We start from the raw sequence: 18472 nt of genomic DNA on the forward strand, positions 1-18472 counted from the left end.
TTCATCTCACTCATTTCATGTTACACTGACTTTGTTATCTGTGCATTCAATTTTTATTTAGCAGTTTACTCATCTCAAAGGAATTTCTTGCATTTAATGCTCAGTAGACACTACTTTGGAAGTGTTTTCGATTTCTTCAGGAAAAAAAAAATCAATAACAATAAATTAAAGATATATATAAAACCCAGACTTAAAAGGCTTTCCTGTCACTTATTGTTCAGAATATTTGTCACCCTCCTTTACTATGAAATAAGAGAATAGTTGTAGAACTCAACGAAATGAACACATTTAACTTGCAAATTAATTGAAAGATGTTGATCTGCTATGAAACATTAAAGGAAATACAAATAAGGCTGACTGGAATTCTCAATTACTCCTACTCCATCACCAACAACACAACACAAAATATGAAGTAATTTATTACACATGCAATGCTTGCTATGCTGTTCATTTAAACTCCCAAGCTACCTATTCTGCCATGATATAAATGAAATTAACACAGAACAATGTTGTTTCTATGAAGGCTTCCCTCTCCCATTCCTCTGGGAAAAACTGAGGTGAGCAGAGAAGGCAATAAAGGAGCCGATTTCAACTGACATGCTCTAGGAAGACAATTACAACAGATAACAAGTTTTTAGAATTTTTTGTTTGATTTCAGAAGGTATTCTGCTAATATATTCAGACAGTCTGCTTCTGAAATTACTTACCAGCTTTGTATGCTATGGAGTTAGAAGCCGGCACAGACTTCTTATAACAAAGGTATACACTGGAGCCCCACTGAAAGGCACAAAATTCATGGTAAGAACCAACAAAGATGACAATATGCAAGAAATGAAGTATAAGCATTTGAATATACTCCCACTTACAAATAGAACAGAAACAAAGTATTACAGAACAAACATACTGTTTGGCTGCTGAGGGTATTTTACTCATAGAATGAAGAATTTGCCCTTCTCACATTTTTAGAGATTGTGTATTTGCATAATCACACCACCACACTATTCTTTGACTTATTACCATGTTAGAACAAAGAAATGTGAAGCAGGTCACTTTCCGCTTTCCGCTTTCACACACACAGTTTTCCTGGTTACTTAAATGCAGACTCATCATTGGTAGTAAAATTCTAAACAAGATCACTAGAAGCTTTAGATGTACTACTATAAACTGGCTACTTACATAGGGTTAGGGTTTGGTTTTTTTTTTGTAGTTTGTCTACCATTTGAGGAAAAAAATTGCATACTGCAGCCAGAGAAAACTAAACACAAATCAGACTAAATAAATATGAAATGACTGAAAAAAAGAAGTGTAAGCAGTAACTAACATTCTTATGTATCAATAGAAATAACATATTAAGAAATTTCTTTTAACGGAAAAGGAAAAAAAACAGAATAATAAATACTATAAAACTGTTCATACACATGGTATAAAGAGAGAAAGAATTATGCAGCTATAGAACGCCAACTGAACAGTGCCAAGAAGAGTCCAAAGAGCTACCTCTTTTGTGTTTGCTTTCTTTTTTCTCTTACTTCATTTGCAATTAAAAAAAAAAAACAAAACTTAAAATGTCTAAGTACTTACCATACCACAGTTTAAATTCTTATCAACTTTGCAGAATGTATGAGGAGGAGTTTCTCCTTTGCTGGTAACAATAACACAGATGTCTGTCACTGCCAATGAATTCTGAGGTCGTACTGAAGGAGCCCTTCGATACGTGATGAAGATCCGTTGAGAAGAAGCTGAACTATTGTTAACGTTAGCACAACGACCATAAGGAGTAGCTTGAACCACTTCGCAGCCTGAAATGATACGTTCCTTCCCTTCATATAGAACCCTGCAGACAGGAAGGAAACAAAAATATTACATACATTCAGGTACATACAAAACTACATTGTCAAACATAAGAACTAGTAGACAATAGCATCTATCTCACACAGTACATCTGAGTACTTCTTAGAAACTATTCCTGTTAAAAAATTGTGTAGACAATAAGAGGTACAGAAGTCTGCTTCCTATGGAAAAAAAAACTTTTTTCATAGTTTGGTTAGTATTTCCAAGGCTATAACAAAAATAAATAAGCAAATAGCAGGCACATGCACACCAAAAAAATGCCCAATGCTACAGAGAAGGAAAAAATAATATATAATAACTAGAGCTGACTGTATTCCTAGAAAGCAGAATATATACCCTAAACACCCATACTGAAGCCTTCAAATCGTATCTGGATCTTTTTTAGCCAGATCAATAGCTTATATTGCTGTATTCTTACCTAAGTGAGATAAAACTTTGTACTTCTGTCCTTTCTAAACACGCAGCCCTTGAGATGTGACCATGACAAGAAACACTGGAAGTTGAACTACACATCCACGTGTACTTTTAAACATACAAACATTAAGACAAGCTCAGTGTTCCACTTCTTACTCCAAATAGCAATGACTTTATTCTCTACAGTACCTATGGAGTACTTGACATATTCAAACAGCTTTTCATGTTAAAATTTAGGAAAAATGTAACGACACTGTTTTTCAGTTTTCAAAGATTCAACCAACAGTTTCCCCACAGGAAGGCAGGCATCTTTAACGGTCCTAAAGTTAAATGGTCCTAAATGTTTGACAGGCTACTAGTAAGTACTGGTTGAAAGCTCTAGGTAGGCAGATATATAAGCTAAGCTCTAGGTAGGCAGATATATAAGCTAAAAAAGTTCTTTTTACAGATAAAATAATTTTCCAAACTACCAAATTAACATACCTTTCAAAACTCTTTCAAGACTGTTGACCACCTTTAAAGCAGTATGTATATGTATGCATTTATATATATGCATACATAAATATTACTGTTAATTCAGATTCCACATAACAAAATATCCTTAATTCTTAAACAAAACAAAGAGATCAAACACGGGAGACAACATGATCACCTTCAATAATTCTTTAAGATGCAAAGAGTTGGCTCAACACACTTTTGTTACATTTAATTCAAAAGTTAACCCTGGATTCAAAAAGAGCATACTGAAAGTATTTCTGAATTGCATCACTTTTAAAACAGTACTACACTAGATGCATCTAAAGGGAATATTAACAGATCAGTCTCCAATGGAAGTTTCATTTTATTTCAATTTAATGCACTTCCATTAGAACACAACAACTTAAAGTTATCCCCAAAACACCTGTCAGCTGACATCTTTTGAGATGGACGATCACATTAATTAGACAACTCTGGCAGTTCAGTTTAACAGGTTTACATAGAATCACCAAGTTTTGAAAAGACCTCTTTGATAATTTAGTCCAACCCTCCATCTACCGCTAATAATTCCCCAGTAAGCCGTGTCCTTCAGTACAACACCTAAATGTTTCTTGAACACCTCCAGGGATGCTGATTCAACCACCTCCATGGGCAGCCCATTCCAGTGCCAGACCACTCTTTCAGAGAATAAATTCTTCCTAATAACTAATCTGAACCTCCCCTTTTGCAATTGAGGCCATTTTCTCTAGTGCTATTACTAGTTACAGGTGAGAAGAGGCCAACCCTCACCTCACCACAACCTTCTCCAAGGTATTCTGTAGGCAACTATAAGGTCTCCTTTGAGCCTCCTCTTTTCCAGACTGAACACTCACAGTTTCCCCAGCCACTCCTCATAAGATTTGTGCTCCAGATCCCTCAGCAGTTTCAGTACCCTTCTCTGAACACGTCCCAGGGCCTCAGTGTCTTTCTTACAGTGAGGGACACAAAACTGAACACAGCACTTGAGGTGTGGCCTCATTAGAGCTGAATACAGGAAAATGATAATTTTCCTGATCCTGCTGGCAGCACTCTTTCTGATACAAGTGAGGATGCTATTGGCTTCCTTGGTCACCTGGGCACACTGTTGGCTCATGTTCAGCTGAGAGTCAACCAAGGTCTTCTTCTTCCACACCGTCTTCCATCCACTCTGCCCCCAAATCTGAAGCACAGCCTGAAGCTGTTGTGGCCAAAGTGCAGGACCTGGCACTTGGTCTCGTTGAATTTCTTGAACTTGATGTGTACAAACGCTTCTAGAATATAAGAGGCTTACCAGTTTTCAGAACTGTAACAATGGAATCACTTCTTCCATAAAGCAACAGAAAAAGTGAAAGCTGTCCTCAAATTCCAATTTTTCTGTCCTTTAGAGTCCTTATGCAAAATAACTCTTTACAACAATTCTTATCTCATTTAAGATAAAGCAGAACATAAATATTATAGAATGAAAATACACTACGTACAATAGGGGTCAGAATTAGGGTCAAGCAGAGGGAAAAGAGTTACCTTCTATTTCTACTGTCACCATTATTACTATTTATCTAAACATGTAAGTGTACTTCATTATTCTAGGATGTTCCAAATACTCTATTGCAGTTGTCACACTAGTGGGTTTTAAGGAACAATGGAAGATGCTGGCTAGTGAGATAATCCTACATTTTCTCTTAATCTCCCTGAAACTTGAGTTCACATCTCTAATAAGAAAAGTATCAGCTCAATCAATTCATGCAAACTTTCAGAAAACAGTTACGCAGAATGAGATGCATTCTTGATACAGAAGCTCTAACCAAACTAAAGCTTCCAATTCAATTAAGAAATTTAGCATTTATTTACATATATTTATTAGCACTAGATACCAAGCTTAAGCATTACTCAGTAATGCAAAAACTCTGCTTAAGAAAAGAAATTTAGGACTCTGATTGATCTCTTCTACAGAAAGTGTTACAAAGATCAAAATCACTTACACTTAAATGCATTTCTCTGTCAAGTTTTCCTTCATGTAAGAAACCAGTTCTGGAATTCTCCTCTATTCTTAACAACTGAAATCCAGTGAGAAGACAACCACAAAATGTCTTGGGATGGAAGGGACCTCAAGGGACATCAAGTCACAACCTCCATGTTACAGGCAGGATTGCCAGCTGCTAGACCAAGCACTACATAAGACTGCCCAGGGCTTCACTCAACCCATAATTAAACACCTCCAGGGATGGGGCCCCCACAGCCTCTCTGGACAACCTGCTTCAGCAGCTCAGCACTCTCAATAAAAATCTTCCTCTCCTTTAATATAAAAACATTTCCCTTTATCCTACAACTATCTACCCGTATAAAAAGTTAATTTCCCTCAGGTCTATAAGCTCTCTTTAAATAGTGGAAGGCCACAGCAAGTCTCCGAACACAGCCTTCTCTCTTCCAGGTTAAACAAGCCCAGCTCCTTCATCCTGTCTTCATAGCATTGATGCTCTAGCCTTGGATCATCCTCATGGCCCTCCTCTGGACCCTCTCCAAAAGCTCCATGTTCTTTCCACGCTGGAGGCCCCAGACTTGTACACAATACTCTAGCTGGAGCCTCACAAGGGCGGAACAGAGGGGGACAATTACCTCCCTCAACAGAGAGATCTTATTTCAATGTATCGCCGCACCTAAATGGAAACAAGCCTCAAATCTCAGTTCTTGCTGACTTTTGGAATGTCAAGAAAAATATTTGGGAAGAAAGCAACAGAATGCTTTCAGTATTGAAACAGTAGCTGAATTATTTACCGATGCATACATTTAAAGTACTGAATTTTAAAACTATACTGAAGAAAAAGACCTTACAGATCCTTGCCCTATCATCAAATCTTTATTCTTCCAACTAAAAACAATCACAATTGATGCAACAGTCAAACAACTGGCAGAGTATATAAAAGTGAGCAGCTATAATAGGAAGTTGCTAGCAGCTTACAGACCCTACAGCTTAAGAACCAGGATAAGAACAGGAAGGTTCTGACAATGGGATGGAAACAGGATAGAAGACACAGGAAGACAGAATACAAGGAAGATGACAAAGGAACAGCAGAACAATGCTTCCACTTCACACATTCCTCCAAACAGCATTTCTTTTCACCATTTCCCTAAATATATATATAAATCTTTCAGGACTATTGTACACATATACACACGCACACATACATACACATAACACACATATATACAAACATGTATATATACACATACATACACAATGCTTATTTGAATGCTCAGATGGCAAGATAAGTAAAGATATTCATTTTAAAACCAACAAATGAATAGGTTTACAACTTCAAATTGTGTATTTGCTACATAATACTATAAATATAAGTATCTTCCTTAGATGTAATTATGGCTGTTTTTTTATAAAGTGTTATTTCAAGTAAGTTAATTTTATTTTGTTTTATAAATGCCTGTCCTATAGTAGTATATGTTACATTATAAAGTTGTTTGTTTATACATTAAAACAATATCCAACTATGGATTTAACCCTTTTGAGGAGATAATCTTCCTCTACTAAGTCTATTTAGCGCGTCAACTGACTCAAAGGACAATTAAAGCTAAAACATTCTTTCACACAACTTCCAACTGAAAAAAAAAGTAAAACAGAATAAATTAGCCTTCAGAGAATACATTTGACCTAAAATACATCTCTTGTACAAATTCCACTTTTATTTGAACATACTGAAATTCACAGAGCAGATTGCTCTAACCGTCTCTTGAACATAGTTGCAAAAAAGCAGGAGCAGCAGGGGAAAACATTCACATGCACCACTGCTCAAAGAGAAAAGTCTGCCACCACTTATTAAGTGTGACATCCTTACTAGATCTGTGTATAACAAAGTACAGAATAAAAAGCCACTTGCCAAATATCAATAATTTAAAATGAACAGATCTACCTGGAAAGCTCATAGTAGACAAATATTCCTCTATTTTGCTCGTCAACTGATAAGCAAAAAACCAATCCCAGCACTCAAGTTCCAAAAGTTGAAGAGACAAAAATAAACACATACTAGCAGAGTCCCTTCCACAGAAGCATAGGATGAAGGCTGGTGGTTTAGATATCACTTTCATCCAATTTTCCTCTGCAAATTTTTCCTCCTGCTGAAACTTAGTGGAGTTTGTCACATCACTCAGTCACACACTGCAGTTCTACACATCACAACAGTTATCCTGCAGTTTCAGGCACATGTACAGAAAACAAGTATTTTAAAATCACAGTTTCACTGAAGCGCATTAGGACATAGTTTAGATAGCCAAGATTCACTAAAATTTGAATACATAAGGCTAACTATATAACTTGTCCTATAATCTTCAGATCACAGATCTTGTCACATAACCCACTTTGTTACCAAGATTTCACTACTAGTTTTTTCCCCCAAACTCGACTCTACTTATCAGCTGGCATTCACAAACTCTAAGTCCAGAGAGTATGTAGTCATTGTGCCTGACATGCCTACGCTTATAAATGAGATTAACTACACTTACCACTGACAAAGACATGTGATTTTACTTTACTCTTCATTGCTTATTTACTAAACGAGGAAAAGCAAACACATTTATTAGATTACCACCATTGTAGCAGTTGCCCCCACCAATTTCCCATTTTCTTTTGCTCCAGTAATTCTGTATTCCTTGTAATTCTACAATGTCCTTACCAGAGGAACAAAGAAACAGTGCTTTTTGGAGCAATTCAGACAATACTGCAGTGCTGCACAAGTTGTTACAGATGGAGCATTTCCTCAAGATGGTAGTAGCACAAAATTATTACACTTACCACCTCAAAACTTTGGGGGGATTTTTTGATCATACACCTTAAAATTTAAAACCCAGAATCCTTTAAGTAATAAAATTAGTTCAGAGCTTCCACACTCCCTTTCATTTATTCTGCACCAAATTTACAATATCCATGATTCCCAACCACACAGATGTTTCGGTTCCACTCTGCTGTTTTTGTTTTTGTTTTTTTTTCTTCCCCCTCTATAGGTTAACACTCTAAATTATCACGTTTTCATATACAGATAAACTAATTTGATAAAGCCACAAACATGTTAATCTTCAACAAACATTCTACATATATTGAGCTATATACTTGCAAAATCATTTAGAGCCACAGATGCTCCCAATTTTATTTTGTCATTACATTGCATCAGCAAAACACAGCCAAGAACACATGTAAGACAATACAGAAACTGAGGACATCTCAAGAAAACAAGGGACAGAAATGTTACAGAGATCTGCCTCAGTGCTAGTAAAAATTTTAGAGCTAAGAATTAGCAAATGTTGCAGTTAAAATATTTAATTTGTATTGTAAAAACTGAAACTGAAAAAGTCAGCACTCATCTGTGCAATTTTCTGAGCTCACTTTAGAAGTAAGGCTAATATTTTAAAAAGTTTTGGAGATCAGTAGTAACTTTTCCATTCTGAAAGCCAGCACTGATTAAAGTTAACTGACTTAAAACAAGTTGCAGTTTAGACTTCAGGGGAAAAAAAACCTTTGCATTTCTGGAAGATGAAAAAGGTTTGAGTTTTTTAAGTGTATACTTAAAAATTATCACACGTAATCAAGAGAAGAGGAATAATTTCAGGAAGCATGCAAATGTCATAGACACCATGATGCTCTAATACAGTACAATATGTGAAAGTCTTACAATTACAGTACTAGTAATCCTGTAGAAATCTATACTTCAGGCTAAATAAAAAAGTTTTTTTGTTTGTTTGTTTTTTTTGTTTTGGAGATACAAGCCTGAATAGAGTTGTCAACAACATATAAAGTGTTTGCAGCTCATTATGTCAGAACCTACAAACAACCTCATAAAATCTCTCACCTCTTTCTAAGGCAGGCTTCAAGACACTTGGTTAAGTAATTAAATTTAGATCTTTTGTTTCACTGTACTTTCATTTTAAAGTGCATCTTTCATCTTAAAGTGAGCTAAAAGTGAATTCTCATAGCAGTATTTTTTTTCTTAACTTATCACTTCCAGGTGAAATACATTACTTTTTTGAGTTTGCACAATACCACTTATATACCTTAATTTTATAATATTATCTTACCTTTCATGAAGCCTGCAGCAGAGAACTTTACTTCTCCTATTTGACTTACTCCATATTTAGGCATATATGAAATCTCAAGTTAAAACTTTCCCGTTCCTTTCAAAAAGACAAGTTCACTAGAACACTGACAACTTATTTCAGAATAAAAATGCCACACAGATACATGAAACAAGTAATATATATTCCAAACTATATGCTTTGATTAGCTTTTGCGTATCTGTTTTCAGCATCACCTGCGAAGAGCAGGATTTTATCATCACTGCAGGAGGAATTAAATAGTCACAAATATCTCACCCGATGTCAGTAAGAGGTGGTTTGTCTCGGCCTCTCTTGTAGCAGAGAAAAAGTTCAGGACTCTTAAGACTTCCATAGTTTAGATTGGCTTGGAGGGCTGTAGGGGTGGCTTCAACACAGGTGTACCCCTCTGGGACAGTTTCACCAGCTGATTTAATTATCACAGCAATGTCAGTGATTGGAGCCTTCGGACCACTTTCATGACGGCTTATTTCTTGGTCCAAGAGGTTTGAAGTATCTGTATCAGTCAGTCCTGCCACTACAAAATAGTCAGCCACCCGTGGGCCTTTGTCTTCTATCATGGTTATGAAAGTACTCCTAAGGAAAATAAAGAGAAATAAATCAAACACACTGCATTCAAACTAAAACCTATTCCTAAACAGCTGTCAAGCTGTCACCATTTAAAATATTTAAGAAAATTAAGCAAATAATAAAATTCTATATAGTCTTCAGAGAATTCAAAAAAATTCTAGAGAGACTCCAGGAAAAAAAAAAAAAACTCAAAAAGATAGGCAGGCAATTACATTCCAGTCCTAGCACTGTAACAGAAGTGTTTTAGCACAAGGAAGTTTAAGTGAAATATAGAGGTCAAAGTCCCTAACACAGCAGCTGCACAAAAATATTGTTTGGCATTAGCTATTGGATCATTCAAGCTCTTCACAGGCCATAAATAAAAGCAGGTACCCCTAACTAAAACAACCTATATTTTTCTGGCATCATTTACTAAGTAATTTGTCTACAGAATTACATTTAATTTTTTTCCTCTCAGAAGAGAAAACAATTTAAATTATGTGCTCACTAGTTTATCATCTGCATATTTCATCCATTTTGTTCCATATTTTAGGCCTAATAGCAGGGTCTTGAAACATTCAGCAGGCAACTTTAACATTCAGAAATAATTTATGGAAATCACACATTCAAGCCCACATTTCATCAGCTGATTAGGCTGTACATATCACTGTTCAGCTGCACATTTTAGATCTGGAAAGATTTGTCCTCCAGATACTCAGCATGTTCTCTTAACATCTGATTTTAAAACAACAGAATGCATTTTTTTTTTAATGAGCAAAACTATCTGGCAGACTACGCTTAAATATCACAAGTACAATTTCAATTATCAGTTTTCATGAAATACCCATCCTTCTGAAAGCTGACAGAGAAATATTTAAGCACAATCTACATTGTGGTCCCTTCCAATCTCTACAATTCTGTGCATAAGTGCACCAAAATTGAGAACATCTCATATTTACAAGATCCTTATTGCCACTGTAATTGTACAAACATTAACATCCACTAACAGAAAAGTGTCTGCCTCCTTTCTCCAGTTTAGTTCAATTCTGTCAGATATTCTGTCCTCAGATCTCTTGAAGAACAAAAAAACGACCTCAATGCCATATCTGCTCGCGAAGCTTCTGAGTGACTTTCAACTTACTGCAGTTCATCCTCCTTACTGTCATAAATAGCATTAAAGTAGTGATAAAACTCTTCACAGGTACATAAGTCATCATGAAATGCACAGGCTAATGGATTCAGGTTAACCTCATATAAATTAGTGCTTCCATTAAAAAGACTCTTCTCACACTGTTACTACTCATTCCCACCTCACTTTTGACCAGAAACAGAGTCTATGCAATTACAAAATCAACTGGAACAAGAATTGCTCTGGCTGAATGTTAACCTGACAAGGACTGTCTAGTGCTCAACCAGAGTAATTATGCGGTGACTCTATCTCAGCAGAAAAGCAGCAGCTTTCAGCAGCTGCACTGACTTGCACTGGATTAATCATAAAACTGTGATTCTAAAATGTTTCAGTTTACCTCTCAAGATGCTTGAACTTGTCCACCAAAAAAAAAAAAAAAAAAAAAAAGAAAGAAAGAAAGAAAAAAAAAAAGGAAAAACTTCTCCCTTCAAAAAAAAGTCCTGAGCCAAAATGGTTGGCATGGCTTTCCTGAAGTCAAATTTCTCGTTAAAATTATGCAGTCTTTTACTACCCCTTACAAGTTCTTATGCCTCAACATCATGTTCTCTCAATGGTAAGTGTTAAAATGCTTACACATAGAGAAGGAAATAAAACAGTAACAGTATACAAAGCCAAAAAGCTCACAACAGTTTCTATTTTTGACCACAGCTGTAATAACAGAAATTGCATTAATGTTATTTAAAATTGAGTAATGTGGGTTTCCTTAGTAAGCAGAAGAAATTAATTGAAAAGGACTTGAAAAAATTAAATACTAAAATATGAAAGGTTAAAATGGAAATTATGAAAATCCTTTCCCAAATTTTTCCAGTGAGGATCAATGAAACTGTAGCAATTTGTTGCTAAGGAACATACAAACACAGCTACGATTTTACACTTTTTTCTTAGCCATGGTTATGATTTACTTCATAGAAAATCTGTGTAATGTGGCAGGCAGAAGTCAGAGTCACCTGACAATTCAGCTGAGACACTTGGCACCCAAGCTCCATATGTCAGCACAACATTTAGGAATTTTTTTTTTTAAATGTTCTAGAGTTCCTTTCTCCAAAATGTTAAGGTTTCAAGTAAGCACTACAACTTGGTTATTTGAGTTGTATTCACAAAGATTTAAAGCAAAATGGCTTCTCAAGAGGGATCTCAGTTTTATAGCTCTTACTAAGCCCTGGCTATCTCACCAATGCATGGGTATCTTCTGTATTGCAACACTTTATAAATGTAAGTGCAGACTACGCTACAAATTAACAGCCATCAAAACAAATAGAAACAGATCTTCAGACTTCAGTTACCCTAAGGATGTTTTGTCTTCAAAACTGCAGTGAAAAAAAAAAAAAAAAAAACCAACCAAAAAAAGTATGACTTGCAGGGCTTCAAGATGAATTCACTGCCGTTTTCCACTCTTTTTGTAATACCTCATACAAGAATTAGCAAACGTGCTACTCTTAGTACCCTTATCTGAGCACCACTGGACACATAAATTATCTATGATACACACTACAGAAAGGGACACCTCATTTAAGCCAAAGGCCACGCTCAGCAAAAAACATGAAGAGAGAAAAGCACACTTTTTTTTTCATTACTCAAAGCCAGAAACACAGCCCACATTAGGTTTAACTTTCTAAAAAAGACAACAGGTTTTCTAACAACGGGAATGTAACTTTTATGGTGCTTCCATAATGTTATATCTAAAATATAAGAAGTCAGCTACTGGCTTCATATAGAACATAGCTTTTCTTAAGGGGAGATTTCATAGTAGAATTGTTTTTGGAGAAAGGTTTCTCACTAAGACACAATTATGAAAAAATGCTGAAATAGCTTCAGCATTTATTGACAGCACCCCAAGCCTTCAGTTACAAGCTTCTTTCCACACAGCTATACTGCAACTCTCTCAATTTACAGTTAGCTATAACTGCAACAAGAGTCAATCTTGTGAAGAAATAAAAAAAATTGTGACAGTGATACACAATCAGCCAGAAGGAAGCGAAGACGAAAAAGTACTGCATTTGCATTTTATTTCATCGCTACATTGCTTTTATTTTACACTTAGAAGCTTTTCAATTCCAAAATTGAGATAAAGTCCTCAGCCTTCATTTTACATAGATTACCAGATCTGAAGACTTCTATTCTTTAGATATATACATATATATTAAAAAAAAAAAAAAGTTATACTCTGATATATACATATATATATATATATATATATTTTAAAAAGTTATACTCTATATTACCTGCAAAAACAAAGGGAAAAGGAGACAACTCTTAATTCCAACATGCCATAATCTGAGTAACAGTAAATATCTTAACAGTGTAGGATGCAGAACTGCTTTCCCAAGATCCTTCTGCATAGAATTCATTTATGACATAATCTGCTTTACTGCTATGCCCACTACCTGCAGTCAAGGAATGTTTGCTTGTAACAGAGGTGTAAGATTCACTCACCCTGCCAAAAGACAGATAATCTCATTTTCGAAAACAACATACCAATAAAAGATTCTTGGAAATGATGCTAGGAGAGGCATTACACAGTGAAGCTTTTATCTCAAAAGATTTTGAAGTATTTCAGAACGCATTTAAAATACACTTTGGACAGCCACACAACAAAATCCAAGTTTATACCAAACAGTGTTGTATAGAGTAGATGCAAAGCCAACTCAGGGAACAGAAGCAACACAAACGTGTAAACCTAGCATTGGTTTTTAAACTCCAAATAGAACTTCAAGTATCTTATCTCCAGGATCGAACACCATTGCTGTAACACACTGCCCCAACATCCCATGAGCCGATTGTGCTGAATAAAAACTGCTTCAGTGTTTTGTTACCTGCCTTTAAAGTATAGTTTAGATCTGCTCAAAAAGACTGATAGAGAAAATAAAATTTGTCCACTAATTCCCAGAAACTTTCATCTTAGTAGAGACTAGAGACCTAGAAGAGTTTTTTCATCAATGAAGTGACAAAACTTACAATGTACTTCACGATATCTGTCTGGCTAAAATACAAGTAAGAGAGAAGCGTTACTTTGCTTTTTCAGCTACTGCATGAAGCAAAACTTCATAGACCAAAAAGGGATAATCATAAACAACCAACTTCACAATACAAAACTTAGTAAGTTACTCAAATAAGTCTTTATACATACGATTTCTCCACTGTTTCCAATGAACTAAAGAGAAGAGGGAAAAAAAACCCTGAAAATTCAAAAAGAAAAGTTCCCTTCTGCGGTACAGAGGGGGAAGATATCTGCATCTTTTTCTCTTTTCATACTGGCTTTTCTCTCATCTTGTTCAAGAGTAAGTGGTATTACTGGTTATGGAATGGGAAGAACAATTTATTTTCCCTTTGTGTAAAAATCTTCATTACGCTTGTTAAGAAATCTTAACTTTTTACCACTGCAAACAGTGCGGAATTTCTTTTAATGAGTCACTTCGGAAACATCCCTGATTCACATCAGAAGCACTACTTAGCAAACAAATGTGAAAGAGTTTATATATGTAAAGACAACTTATTTCTTGAACTAGTAACAGTTGCACTAGAATTCAAAATGGAAAGAAGGTAAAATAAGATTTGTAATTGCCTTTCATGAAGCTAAATATACAATTAGCAAAGCACAGCAAAGAGATAAAGCTAGGCCGCACTAGTCCTTCAGCTTGCACCTCCTCTTCTTTCTGCACACATTTCAAATACCAAAGTCTGTATGTAATCTCTTGCAGCAGTTGTAAAGATAAAAGCATGACAAAATTTATTCAAAGAAGTTAACTGCATTGACTAAAAAAAAACAATTTTTGCAAATATTAGTGATATTAAATCACAAAAATACATTTAAGTTACTGTGAACAGGAGAAAGCAGAAACGTAAGGCCTGAACTTAGTACATTTGATCACTAGTGAGGGTGTGGACACCTAAGAGCTCTGTCTCAGGTTGTTTGATTAAAAAAAAAAAAATCAAACAAATACAATCGTGATGAAACCACTCTCTCTCATGAAGTTTGTACTGATACAGTTAGTACAATATTTTTACAACTCCACAGTAGTGGAACTGCATCAACAACATAACACTGAACCAACAATAGTACTTTCTTCAGGCTGCATTCTACCCTACTTGCATTCCACACCCATACTAAGAAAGGTAGTTCTCAATACTAACTGTATTCAAGAAAAGAAGCTTTCATTCTAAGTGACTCCAATTCTGTATTTCTTTAACAAGATCTTAATACGTGAAAGTTAATAATTGAAGTTACTTTGAAAAGTAACAAAGAACACAATAATGGACTTGGCAACCAAAGCTTGTTTTAGACTTCTCTAGAACACAAAATGCAGATTTGACTGCACCACACAGATGTACCCTCACAGGATTAGGCATAACTGGCACAAATAATGAGAGTCACCAGTAATTTAAGAACCAAAATGCACAGGACAATGCACACAGGGTTCCCAAAGAGCTTGCACTCCAGTCATTTGTCCATTTTAACGCATCTTTGCTAACACTGTTCACATCTTTATGCTTGTCCATATACTGCCAGTCCTAAGCAAGCCCATCTGTGCTCAGATAAGTATGCAGCTCCTACCTATGCATTTCAGTTTGGTGTGCAGGCAATAGCAGAAATCGGGCATTCACATGACCTGTGGACAATTTAAAACTATTACAGAATGGAACATTATAAACTCATTCAACAATGTTGAACATGTTCAGATTAAAAGTTAACAGTTTATTGGTCACATGCAATCTGCAACAAGCGAAAAAGAACCCCTAGATGTGCATTTAAAGACTTTCTTTTTTAGAATGCATATTGTATCGTCAAATTAGAAAACGAAACAGTCATTTGACTAAATCACAAGATCATTTAAAAACAGAGTTAAGAAAACAACTTCATAGACATGCAATGACCACCTTCTACCTGTCCTAACACAGCTAGCTGTGGAACAAGAATGGTTGGATGTCACTTGTGACTGGGTCTGAACACGCACATATGCAAATACAGGACTATTCCTTCATAAAGTTTTCAAGTGAACATTTGAGAATGTAATGGCTGCATAACTATGAAGGTTACAAAACACAAGCTGACTATTTCGTAGTTGTCTATATTACCACAAAAACAAATCTGTTTATCTGTAAGAGATAAACAGCATGTCAATTACTTAAATGAAGCATTCTTCCAGCATGTTTTGTCGTTTTGTTTTTTCTTCTTCTTCTTCTTTTTTTTTTTTTTTTAATTTTTTTAAATCAGCTAGTTGAACTTCATCCAGAAAACAAGTTCTGTCAAGGCTCGATAGTACAAATAACCTTAAATGGCTTTTTATGCTAGACTGTAGAAAATTTGCACATAGTCAAAGGAAAAAGTTAACTCCATACTAGCTCGTTGTGTACCTGATGGCAATGTATGCATAAAAATCAAAATGAATGCAGCCAGTTTAGTGAGAAAGTTTTCTAAAACATTCCAAGTACATCAGAGCCCTATACTAGGAAGAAAGCAGAAAAATCAGAGTAAAATCACCTCAGGTGAAAAACTGCTATGCAAGTAAGGGCACCAAGTCTTGGAATACAACTAGATGAAACAGCTGCTGTCCTCCCATCCCCAAGAAACAGTCAGGTGTCTTAGTTCTGCAAACTGAATATTTGAGAATAAAAACATTTTTGCTTTAAGCTTCTGAAATACTGAAAAATAAACTGCATTTTACAACTTCATGAAATATGAAAAGCCAGCACCAAATCAGAAGACATACTTCAAACCCAAAGACCAAAGGCTAAATAAAATATCACAGCTATAACATTTAATATAACATATTAAATAATATATCAATAATATTACTGATATAATATATCAATAGTTCTTTAAAGCTTGACTAGGGCAGACATTTGGTATCTCTGAGGATTTATTACTGAGATTTTCCATGAGCATCAGTAACAAATGCACAAGTAATTGGAAACAGATCTCTATCCTCTGCCGAAATAGCTTTTCTTTTCAGTTTCAAACTGTGGGCTTTGAAATGACACAGCAGTGTGCTTCATATTATGAAGGAGTGGTGATGAAATGAATCTAGTTTTGTAAATCCACTACTGTAGTAAGTGATAATTATCTAGCAATAATTAACTAGTTTTGCAAGACATATACAAAAATATATTATTGATCTCTATTGCCCTGAATTTTCCTTGCATTCCGTTTTCCTGCCTTATGTGCAATTCCTTGGGTTGTACAAAAAAAATAATCAAAAGAAGAAAGGAAACTAGTTAAATTTTCAACTTTGTATTTAATAAATTGAAATTATTCAGCAAAAAAAAAACTAAAGATAACTTGAAAACATCACATTCTGTCTTAGGATGCAGAACTTAGTTGTGTTTTTTTTTTTCTTTTTTTTTTAAGGGTATTAGCAAATCCAGTTACTGTTGCTGCAGAATAGTGAGTCAGTGACATTACAATGTGAATGCTTATACCAAACATAAAAAAAACTTTCTGAACCAAAGTTACATTACAACTGACTGACAAAGTCACCAGGTTAACAGACCCTGTGACCCAGGATGGTGAGGACTATGAAGATGCCGCTCAGAAATATGCTTTTTGGAAAGAGAATTGGAGGCAAAGTAGAGGAAAGGGCATAGTAAGAACTAAAATCTGCTCCAGGCTATATTTAACATACTGTATAGTTCAATTTTCTTTTCTTTTTTCTTTTTTTTTTTTTTTGAACAGTAATTATGAACTGTCCAATGGTACAAAAATTGGAGTGGTTACAGACTAGAGGCAAAAGCACAAATTTTGAAGTGACCTACAGAGACTGGAGAAACAGCAGCTGGAATCAATTGAAGGCAAGTTCAGTACTAGTAAATGAAGTTCTATGGCCAAGGACAGAAAACAGAAATTGAAAATACGTGAGAAAGGAAGAATGATGATCAGCAAGCAGTTCAACTATACTCATTTAATAAGCCAGTTTCACCAGGCTCTTCTTTCAACGACAAAAAGTAACCACTCCAGCCACTGCAAGAAAAAAAAATAGCACAAAAGAGAAAACTAGTAATAAATATATCAAAAGAACATGAATAATAAGAAAACTAGTAATAGTCCTCAGAGCAAAGGAAGTACACTACAAAGTGTACTTACTGCCCCAGTTGCAAGCTTTAAAGGTTAGCCATGCTAAGTATTATGTAATGAGTGAAACATCTGCAGCCCTGGAAACATTCTTTGTTAGAGAACGCTTTCTGTAATTGGAAACTCTGTTGGAGCAAAGTCAAATATAGTAGCCTGAAACAAAAATAAAACAGTAAAGAAAAAGTCAAAAGACAATAGTCCAGCAGTGAAGTGCCATCTGGGAGCCCAAGTCTCCTAGACTTTTTTTTGTAGGATTTTTTTTTTTGTTTTTTTTTTCCATGGTTTTTCTTCACTGTTTTTTGAGCAGGTAGGGCTGGACAGTGTTTTATGTGGAGAAGTTAAAAGGAGGGACAAAAAGATGTTCTGTTTCAAATGCAGCTCAGAGGTTAACCAAAGTAAACTGAAAAAGTCTGATACTTGTTCTCTCTACTAAGCATTTGAAGTTATTAGAACTAACATTACTTTGCTAGAATCTCTAAAGACAGATTTGCCAGATTGTAGAATCATACTTCCATTTTGTTTCTGTTAGCTATTCACAATACAGAAAAGCACATGCTTCTTGAAAATCTCCTGATACCACAGGTCTAGAATACACCTTTTGCTGATTTTGAGAAACACTTTTACAGGTTTTCATCTTTGGGAGTAAAAACACAGCAGCAGACAGTAAATTGTCATTCTCTATGTCTCTCCATTGACAACTTTATCACAACAAGCATAAGTTGCTTCAACTACAATTTCAGAACTCCACAGCCTATCCCCACCCCACTAAACACATTCCCAGTTACTGAAAGGACGACTCC

The 18472-nt window shown here is 35.3% G+C and overlaps 1 protein-coding gene across 9 annotated transcripts in view; it reads right to left on the reverse strand.

Moving 5' to 3' along the window:
• Positions 1-18472, reverse strand: part of DENND4C (DENN domain containing 4C) — a 76633-nt gene that overhangs the window by 48367 nt on the left and 9794 nt on the right. For 3 of the 9 annotated variants that reach the window (XM_090132333.1, XM_090132337.1, XM_090132332.1), the window contains exons 1-4: positions 13734-15148; positions 9127-9444; positions 1579-1831; positions 708-777 (exon numbers count right to left, since the gene is read on the reverse strand). In XM_090132333.1, coding sequence (XP_089988459.1) covers positions 708-777; positions 1579-1831; positions 9127-9444; positions 13734-13840 — 748 coding nt within the window. In that variant the 5' untranslated portion in view covers positions 13841-15148. The other 6 variants (XM_090132335.1, XM_090132336.1, XM_090132334.1 and 3 more) reach the window with 4 other exon arrangements.

This window comes from Phasianus colchicus, chromosome Z (genome assembly GCF_987193195.1).
Source record: "Phasianus colchicus chromosome Z, bPhaCol1.hap1.1, whole genome shotgun sequence".
Classification (NCBI taxonomy): domain Eukaryota; kingdom Metazoa; phylum Chordata; class Aves; order Galliformes; family Phasianidae; genus Phasianus; species Phasianus colchicus.